The sequence below is a fragment of the Gekko japonicus genome, unplaced genomic scaffold, assembly GCF_001447785.1.
Source record: "Gekko japonicus isolate JY-2015 unplaced genomic scaffold, Gekko_japonicus_V1.1 scaffold46, whole genome shotgun sequence".
NCBI classification, from domain to species: Eukaryota; Metazoa; Chordata; class Lepidosauria; order Squamata; family Gekkonidae; genus Gekko; species Gekko japonicus.
In genome coordinates, this window is record NW_015169173.1 from 1,129,880 (window position 1) to 1,139,951 (window position 10,072).

The 10,072-nt window shown below is 47.6% G+C and overlaps 2 protein-coding genes across 3 annotated transcripts in view; one reads left to right on the top strand and one right to left on the bottom strand.

Moving 5' to 3' along the window:
- BEST2 (bestrophin 2) overlaps positions 1-4,946 on the top strand; it is a 24,082-nt gene extending 19,136 nt beyond the window's left edge. The window contains exons 7-10 of the mRNA XM_015415871.1: positions 3,060-3,212; positions 3,404-3,484; positions 3,680-3,834; positions 4,349-4,946. Of these exons, the coding sequence (XP_015271357.1) occupies positions 3,060-3,212; positions 3,404-3,484; positions 3,680-3,834; positions 4,349-4,946 (987 nt within the window). The remainder of the gene's footprint in view (positions 1-3,059; positions 3,213-3,403; positions 3,485-3,679; positions 3,835-4,348) is intronic.
- A 2,206-nt stretch (positions 4,947-7,152) lies between these two features.
- The window catches only part of HOOK2 (hook microtubule-tethering protein 2), a 29,620-nt gene continuing 26,700 nt past the window's right edge, over positions 7,153-10,072 (bottom strand). For both annotated transcript variants that reach the window (XM_015415838.1, XM_015415837.1), the window contains 2 exons: positions 8,992-9,063; positions 7,153-8,376 (listed from right to left, as the gene is read on the bottom strand). In XM_015415838.1, the coding sequence (XP_015271324.1) occupies positions 8,203-8,376; positions 8,992-9,063 (246 nt within the window). In that variant the 3' untranslated portion in view covers positions 7,153-8,202. The remainder of the gene's footprint in view (positions 8,377-8,991; positions 9,064-10,072) is intronic.

Here is a 10,072-nt window from a genome sequence, read left to right on the forward strand (position 1 = left end):
CCAGTGCAGCCAGGTGCCTCTCCACAACCTTCCTGTCAATGTCAACTGGACACTCAGGTGTCCTGTTATGTCCTATACCATCTCTAGATGGGCTTGAGTTCTTCTGGGAGAAAACAGAGGCAAAAAAGTCATTAAGCCTGTCTGCTTTTTCTCTGTCCTCCACCAGAGTTTCTCTTTCTACTCCCAAAAGTGGTCCAATTGCCTCTTTTACCTTGTGTTTGCTTCTCACATATCTGTAGAAGTTTTTCTTATTGCAGTGAGCCCCCCTGGCCAGACCCAACTCATACCGAGCGTTGGTTTCTCTGATGGCTGATTTGCAGTACCTAGCAACGTTCATATACTCCTCTTTAGAGGTCTGACCTTCCCTCCGTTTCCTGAACATTTCCTTTTTCTCCTTTAGCTTATTCTGAAGCTCTCGGTTCATCCACATCTGTTTCTTGGAGCCCTTACCACATTTCCGTCTTGCTGGAATAGTGAGGGCTTGAACTCGCAAAAGCTCATGATTGAGAAGAGCCCACCCTTCACTCACTCCCCCACGAAATGACTCCCATCAAGCCTCTGAGTTAGTTGAAGTTGGCCCTACGAAAATGTAACCTACGAGTCTGGCTACAAACTTCCTTGACCCCCCACAGCAACTGGAATTCAAGGAGGACATGGTCACTTCCCCCTAAGGTCCCCACCACCTTCACCCCATCTACCAATTTTTCCCTGTTGGTTAATATTAAGTCTAGTATGACCGAGCCCCTTGTAGCTTCCTCCACCATTTGAAAAAGGAAGTTGTCGGCCAGACAGGTCAGGAAGTTGTGTGATTCTTGTCGCTTTGTTGAGCCTGTCTCCCAGCACACATCGGGGAAGTTGAAGTCTCCCATAATTATAAGGTTCTGATGTTTGGATACTCTACTAATCTGTTCAATGAGGGCAGCATCCATTTCCTGTCCCTGGTCAGGTGGTCTGTAGCAGACTCGAACAACAATACCCCTTGTCCTATCTCCCCTTATTTCCACCCATATACTTTCCATGGGGCTGTCAACCACATTCTCCAGAACTTCCTGACAGTCTAGCCCTCTCTTCACTCTGCTCCTCTTCTACCCTTCCTGTTTTTCTTGAACAACTCATACCCATCCACTGCCACATCCCAGTCATGAGAATCATCCCACCAAGTCTCACTGATTCCTATTATATCATAGTCCTCTGTTTGCAAGAGAATCTCAAGCTCTTCCTTCTTATTACTCATACTACGGGGCATTGGTATATAGGCACTTGTAGCCTTGTACCTTTGTTTGGCCTGTCCTACCCAGGTGGGCCCCCGCTGTTTTCTCTTCTTCATTGAAGTTCCCATATTGATCGTCCCCTTCCCCTTGTGGCTTCAGTTTAAAGCTCTCCTGATTAAGCTCTCCAAACGTTTTCTTCTCCGACCTTGAGAGATGAAGCCCATCATGTGGGCTTCTAGAAGAAAACTTATCCTGTGGTCCCAGAACCCAAAGCGCTCTTGCAGGCACCACCATCTCAGCCAACGATTCACCTCGAGTATGGTCTGTTCTCTTCGCACTCCTCTTCCTGTGACTGGAAGGATAGAAGAGAATACCACCTGTGCCCCCAATGCCTTCAACTGCCTTCCAAGAGCTTCATAGTCCTCTTTAATTTTCATGATAGTATTCATGGCCGTGTCATTCGTCCCCACATGAACCAGCACAAACGGGTACATCGGTTTGTAATATCCTGAATTCTGGCCCCAGGTAAGCAACACATCTCTCGGAGTAGGGAATCTGGCCTGGACACATTACGTTCCATACCCGTGAGCCCCGAACGACCACCACTTTCAGTTTCCTTCCACTTCCTCCATGCCCTCTTCACACCCTTTTCCAGGTCTTTGTGGCTCTCCTGCCACTCTCATCTCTGTCACCCTGTCAAGCACCTCAAAACAATTCTTGAGCTCCAGTGGACCAGAGCATCGTCTTGGTCAACGTCTTTGGGTTTGTCCTGTAGAACTGAGAGGAGGCTCAGAAGGGAGAACTCTTCCTTCTTCTCCTTGACTTTCTTCTTCATGTTCTTGCAGAGTTCCCAGGTTCTTGTCAATAAAATCTTCCCCTTCCTTGATTACCTGAAGGGTGGTGTTCCTCTCCTGCAGGCTTTGAATGTTCTCCTCCAAAAGCCTAACCAGCTTACACTTCTGACAAGTGAAGTCGGTCTTCTCTTCCATGAGGAAAACGAACATGGCACACTCCATGCAGGTGACTGGAAAGGGGCCTTCAGTCGACATCATTGCCATCCAAGTATATTCTAAGAGTACTCTGAGCAGAGTTGCGGGGCTCTCAGGCAGATTCTCAGGCTAAGCTCTTCAGCTCGCGCCTCTGGCGAGGAGGAGCCTTTTGTCTCAAAAGGTAACTTCCTGCCAATAGGGCTGCCAAGTCCCCCATGGAGGGAGGAAGGAAGCGCACTGGGGTGCCCGCCCAGGGGAGCACTGGCGCTCCCAGCTCCAGCAGCAGCAGTGTGAGAGTTGAGAGCAGGGCTTTTGGTGGGGAGTGGGGAGAAAGAGGCGGCAGCGGCTGGGGTCAGGGGGCGACGCAGCACGCAGGGCTTTTGGTGGGTGTGGGTGTGTGCAGTTTGGGACCCTAAGGGACAGTCCACCCTAGGCGAATGCCTAGTTCGCCTAGTGAGTGAGCCAGCCCTACCCAAAACACAATTAGCTCCACACAGAACTTAAACAGAACCACTCTCTAGCAGTCTCCAAAGAACCCACTCACCCTCAGCTTCTCACACAGCCGCAAGGAAAGGCAAAAGGCAGAAAGACGTGATCTTGTGCATGAATCCAAAACTTAGAATTCTATATAAACAAGGCTGAAATAGTGTTATAATTCATTCTATTACTACTGCTTAGCAACACTGAACTCAGTGTACAAAAAAATTATTGTGTGTTAAATGCCAGGACGAATGGTGTGATTCTGAGTCATTCTTGCATTCATCCAAACCCACACAGAGCAGGGAAATCTTGAAATCAGTGCTCCTGGGATGCTGTGACACCCCAATCATTTTACTTCCTCCTTGTCCTGCTTCCATAGGTGGTCACTATTGCTGTATACAGCTTCTTTGTAGCTTGTCTCATTGGGCGGCAATTCCTTGACCCAGCCAAGGGTTATACAGGACATGATCTGGATCTGCACATCCCTGTTTTTACCCTGCTGCAGTTTTTCTTCTACGTTGGATGGCTCAAGGTATGACAGGTTTAGACACATTAAGGTTGTGGGAAGCAGATGGGGGAAACAATCCAGTGATTCAGAGGTGTCTGGAGTGGTTGCCATGTTTGTTATTACACTGTTGTGGCAACAAGGCAAGTGGAGGGATGACTTAACATGTAACCTAGAAGGTGAGTCTCCTCCTTATTATGAATATGTATCTGTTGCAGGTGGCTGAGCAGCTCATCAACCCTTTTGGGGAGGATGATGATGATTTTGAAACCAACCTACTGATTGACAGAAATTTGCAGGTCAGTCCACCCTTCTGCTCAGAGTCAAAGCAGCTCTGACCTTGTAAGCAAAGGATAATCCCCATCGTCCATTAATTACAAACCCAAGGCTGGGGGGCCTAAGGATACGAAGAACTAGTTCTCGGCTGTCAGCCACTGGCCCTGTCCTCTCCTGCACTTAAAGGGTTTCTCATGGGATCCTCCCTTTGTTCCCAGGTCTCCATGATGGCTGTGGATGAGATGTATGGGGATCTGCCCCTCTTGGAAAAGGATCGCTATTGGGATGCCTCAGACCCTCGAGCCCCATACACAGCAGCCACTGTTTCCATGCTGCATCACCCATCCTTCCAGGGATCCACCTTTGACATAACGTAAGTGTGAGAGGGCACAATAAGGACCTATCCTAAGAGCTGCCCCACTGGATCAGACCAGTAGCCCATCTAGACCGCATCCTGTCGCACTCAGTGGCCAACCAGAGGTTGAGTTCTTTCTCTGATGTTGCCTCCTAGCAAAGGCTGACTACCTCTGAATGTGAAGGGGTTTAGTCAGCATGGCTAGGTTCAAAAGATCTCTCCTATGGGAAGAGAAAAGGAATACATTTTCATGGCTGTCTGTAGTGGAGGGAGAAAGGAGGAAGGCTGTACTATCGGGGCAGTTTCCATTCAGAGTAAGGGCAGCTGGCATTTTCCTCACATTGTGTCTGAGGTAGGGCTTGTGTATTTTTGCACAATTGTGGCTTGAGAAACACCAACTTGGTTCACCACCTAGGGAAACAGTGTTCTACTACAGCATAATGTTTGAGCACAGTGTGAAAGACACCTGCCTTCTTACTGCAGACTAGGGCAGCTGAGCTGGCTCTTTTAATATTCCCCTCTTGGTTTACAGCCTGGCCAAGGAAGATATGCAGTTCCAGCCTCTAAAGGAGATTCCAGAGGGCCTTGAGCATGGCCACCATGTTCCCGCTCACCTCCTGAACCGCTTCCTTTCCACAGCCCCTGCACCTGGTGGCTTTGGACGCCGACTGTCTCTGTTGAGGCGCAAGAACAGCTGCGTCTCTGAAACATCCACAACCTACAGTTGCCTCTGTCAGGACACACAGACCACGGGCTGCAGCTGTGGGCCTCCTGGGCAGTCTCTGCCTGTCAACAGTGTCCACTTTGAGGGAGATGGGGAGCCTGGCCCTGATGCCACTGATCTAGCCACAGACATGCACGATGACCTCCCCGAGGCCCATGATGACAAGCTGAGCGACCCAACTTACAGCTTGCTGGGCCATAAGAGGGCTCATAGCCAAGAGGCACTGTCCCTTCTGGATACATCTGTTCCAGCTACAACTGGTGCCTCTTCTCAGCCTCTCCCAGACTATGGCCCTTCAGATACTCCCTTCTTTCATCCCCCAAAGGAGTTCCCCAGCAAAGGCCTTCCTCCAGCCAGCTACCCTCCCTGGCTACAGAGCCCCATTGAGGAGGAAAATGTGGCATGAGTTAATACTTCAGTCTCAACAGATCTGACTGATGCTGTTATCAAGGGCTGTCCCATAATTATGGTACCATGATTTCAGAGGCTTCAAAATCTAGGGGACTGCTGCAATGAGACTGAGCAGCTGAAGGTGCAAGGAGATTTTAATCACTGTCCAATGCAGATCTCTCAGAGGAAGGCCAAAGATGCTTGTAAGAAAGCCACCTGCACAGGGCACCTATCACTACTGGCATATTGTGGCATGGGCTGACAAAATGAGATGCAACACGGTAATCTGGTTTTTCCTCTTTCAAGCAACACACACACACACCATTATAATTTGCTCTCACTCTACATTTGCAAGCCCTAAAGTGGTCAGAGGGGGCTGCTCTTGCAGTTTCCATTCTGTCCCAGGCTTATGCAGGGCTGGTCATTGTTTCTTAATTCTTTCCTCTTGTAATGAGATGGGGGGACAGGAAAGGGAAGAGAGAGAATGGCAAAGACTCTAGAGTCGTCGTCCCCACCCCGATCTTTCTCTGTGGGTGTGTTTAATTACATTTTAAAGGAATGAATTTAAAGTTGTATTGTTTTCTAATACTTTGGGGGACTATGTGGCAATACAATGCTACTTTAACTCATTCAGTTCTCCAGGCAAGATTCAATTGCAGTTTATGGTGACCTGGATTTAAGTATAGTAGCACCTTAGAGACCCACAAAATTGGGGGGGGGGGGTATAAGCTTTTTGAGAGCCAAAGCTCTTTCCAGTGCACTAGCCCCAACCTTTTGTACTGTGACAGTTCCATCTTACTGGCTTCAAACATACATTGTAGGAAAGGGGGGGGGGAAATCAGTGCTTTCTATCTACAGTCTCTCCACCACCTTCTCCATTATACTACACAATAAAAAGTCAAGTAACATGGTCCTGCCATGTTTGTTTTTAGTCACAGTTCTTCATAAAGGCAGGAACCTGTAATTTTTAGTTCTCAGCAACAGGAAGTAGTTACATATTGTAACAGCTATGTTAGTCTTAGGTTGCCATCTCTTCCAGACATGGAAACTAGTTATTGTACATTTTACTGCTATGTAAGTAAATAGCCTTGTCAATGTTAAAATAAGTAAATTTTTAGGCTTCGGATCTGATCAGTTAGTACTTAACCAAGCCTGCAGACACAAGGGAAGGCACTCACCATATGTCAGACTCCTGGCTAGAGTTATTCTCAACAACACTCTTTGGCAGTGATTTATTTATTGACGAATACTCATATTCCAGGCTAGACCAGTACCGTGTCAGACCTGAGGTTCTAGTGAGAGAATCCAAAGATATAGACAGTTCAAACAAGGACCCCCCCCTTCCATACAACCAATCACACGTCTTCCCACCTAGCATCCACACTCACTCCCCCCCCCCCCCCCCCGCGTCAAGCATTGTGTAGAATAGCAAGCTGGCACAAGGCCGTCCCAAGACAGGGAGGTATCTTGGAAAGAGTTACGACACCTATGAAAGAGAGCAGTTTACACACTCAGCCATTCACCCCCCCACAGTCATGGCAAACTAAAGACAGAGTCTGACACCACACAACTACAAGATGGCCTTTCCTTTCTAATTCAGATCAATGCTGCCACCTGCTGTTTCCTACAGAGCTTATATGTCTTATCAGATCCATGGCTCTTTTCTGAACCATCCCTGGTCTGTCAATTTGACATACAATGCCAATGAAGTCCAGCACTCCTGCTGAGGTTTGCACAGTAAAAGCAGTTAATCCCATCGTTGTGGGAGAGGAAATATCGGGACAGTCTTGACAATCTTATGTGTCTTAGTGATCCACCCATTCCATCCAGTGTGGATCACTGAAGCGGTATGTTCTCGTGTGTACTGCAGTTCTTCTCAAGAGAGTTCTTGTTCTCAGCTTAATTTTTCACACATTAATAGGAGTGCTGGAAATTCTGAGAAAGCCCATCCAAAATCAAACACATTATCTCCATATTAATTCCTCACAGCACTGATTTCCTGGCCTAGCACCTTTCAAGGCCCAAGCTGGTTAACTTTAAGAAACTTTCAAATAAATACAACTTTTCACCATCAGCACTGAAAACCAGGCCAAGGAGTTTCTAGGCCTCACCTTCCTAGAGCAAGAGCACTTCTCAAAACAGCATTTGACTCTGCTACAGAAATCAGAAACTACAAGAAAGATGTTAGTGTTTTTATTCGTAGTGTAAAGAATTTTCCTCATATCATTGTAAGCCAGGTGTCTATCCAGTAGAAAAATAAGAGAGATGCCTGCTTGGACTGGTAAGATAGCTTTACAAAACATATAATTTCAAAACATATAATTTACAGCATTAAAACTATGATTTTTTAACTAAAAAAATCAAAACTTTTAAAGAACATGTTTAAAAAGGATACTGCATCTCACAGTTCCCACCAGAATGGGAACATAATCCAAAAAGGGATTGCATACTAACTGGAAAAATAGACACACTCGGAAAAAGGAAAAAAACCCAACATACTCAAAATATTGCTGGGAAGACAATACGTACACAACCTATTAATGGATAGGACTACAAGCTCTCATCATTCCTTACGTCAGTTCAGTGTTGATTGTTTTTTCAAGGCCCAGTCCCTTCTTGGAAGGGAGCCATAGGCCACCAAGACAAAGTTCTGGCAGAGGTGGCTCAGACACTGCAGGTGGCTGGAGTTAAAAATGTGGAAGGGAAAAGAGGCAGGTGCTACCTTTGAAGCTGCACATGAGACTGAAATCAGAGTAGCCACGTCTTTACACACTAATCACCAACACCTGGAGGTACCCTCACAGATTCCATGGAGGGGGGGGTTGCAGCAGTCAAGGACATCCTTGGCTGGCCCACAAAGATGAGATCCTCAGGGAAGGAGTAGTTTAAAATATTAAGATACACAAGCCATCTGTGAACCAGAACATCAGGAGAGACAGGTAAGGAGTGGCAATGAAGGGCACTTCCCATCAACCAGGGCACTTTTTTTGTCCTCCACAGACCCAAATTCTGGTGGGAGTGGGAGTAGGCAGGTATGTATCCACTAGGGAAGATTCAACCTCTGCCGCTCATGACTCTTCAATGCACACCCCCAAACACCATGGCTTGGCATAGGAGGAATTTTAAGCAGCAGAGAATTAATTCCAGCAGTAAAATGGACACTTGACTTTCCCCAAGGAGATGCTGCTGCAAGAGACACAGGTTATACCCGTTTTGAACACTGAGCCCAAAGCAAACATTCACCCAAAGAGCCCTAGGACAGCTAAACCAGATCAGGACAACTGAGAAGCCTTGTCAGGGCCAGTGTATCGGAGCAGCAAGGGCTGGGCCCTGCTTAGGTGGCTTCGTCGAGCATTGGTAGCCAATCTTTGCTGCGCCAAGAAGGACTGAACACTTGTAGAGGTGTATGACCGCTCCTCTGTGGCTCGCTGGTGTAGTGCCAGGCCCTGCAGTGGGAGGCAAGGGGGAAACTATATTTCAGAGCCCTTGAAGTTGTGCCAACAGACTCCTGGCTCAGGATCTTTCCCTCTTCCTCTGCAACAGGGCTCTGGCCAAGATGGCATGTAATCCATGCCAAAAGATTCTAAATGCTGCCTTTAAATAGTGGCCAACAACAACAACAAAAAAACCGCTTTAACATGTCTGTACCATTCTCTGGAACCTAATCAGCATCTACAACAGTTTACAACAATGTGTGTTTGCTGTGAACTTACCATCTGCCTAACAGTTTTGCACAATTCCTGCTACATGCAAGGCAAGGACAAGACACACACACTCTCCTTCCCAACTATGGGAAGTCCAGCAAAGCCTCCTTTTGGGCTTCAGTGGTTTCACTCGGCAAAGCCTGCATGGTTCTAAACACTGCCTCCTGACCATAACTGACAGGAACGTGTCCTAGAAGACAAGGATTCTCACTATGGGATGCTGCACCTCGGGCCTGATCCTAAATGTGCAGTGCTCAACTGCAGATGTGTACAGACAACCCAGCGCTGCCACCTCTGTGGCAAAGCAGCACAACAGGTTTCCTCTTGCCAAAGCTCTCAAGCTTATGGCAAACTCACCATGTTATACCAGGCAGAAATTATGAGTTTTTCTTCTTGTTCCTGTCGAGATTTTGTCTTCTCAAAATCAGTCTAGTGAGATAAAAAGAAAGGTTAGTGCAGGCCTAAACTACCAACAAGGTAAGAGAGGTCAGGCCTATGGGATCCCGCCCCAAGGCTGATGCTGCAGCTCTATTCCCAAAGGCATCCATCGTCTCAAGGCTGGCCAAAGTGAAGGGGGAAACAAAAAGGCAGGATGGGTTTGCCTCTTCCTTTGTGTTGTACAAGCCCTGAGGCTCTCTGTCCAATCCCGTGAAAGCAACGTGGAGACCACAGACAAGAGCAGGTAGGGCTGCCAAGAAGCAGCTAGAGACAGGCAAGCCAAAGCCCAGATGAATTTAAATAATGCAGAAAGGGAAAACCCCAATTCTGTGTTATAAAGGCCAGCGGGCCCTAGCACACGCATCCTTGTTGGTTTTAGTAACCCACCATCAGAGTCAGTGTGTTTACTCCATTTTGTAAGTGCTGCAGGGAAACGGGATTCAGGTCCACCAAAGACAGAGAGTGGGCCCCTCACCACGCCTGTACAAAGCCAGTCATTCCCTGCCCCTTTCCAGGGTACAGAAGCTCATTTTGCTCTAACTTCATTTTTTGTAAAGGCTGATCAGGGTATTTAGAGATGTAAGATGCAACTCTTGCCACCCACCATCACTTTCCACTGCTCCCCCAGTGGCCTGAATTGGAACTAAAATATCAAAGATTCAAGCACCCTCAGCCACAAATTACAAGTAAACTATATAACTAATAGCGAAAGGCGCCCCCTGTGTGCGGATATCTAAATCCGCACATTGGGGGCACCTGGGGGGCAGGGAGATTTTCCTGCACACTTGGGGCAGTCCTCAGGTGTGCACAAAAATCTGAAAATCTGAAAAAAATATCGGGGGGATATTTAAATCCCCCCAAAAGTAAAAGAGCGTCCCCTGCACATGTGCAGGGAATGCTCTGCGAAGTGCCTCGCTGCTGCCGCCACAGGAGATGGGAGGGCGGGAGAAAGCTTGGCGGGCCGGCCTCACCGCCGCTGCTGTGGTGACTATGGGGGGGG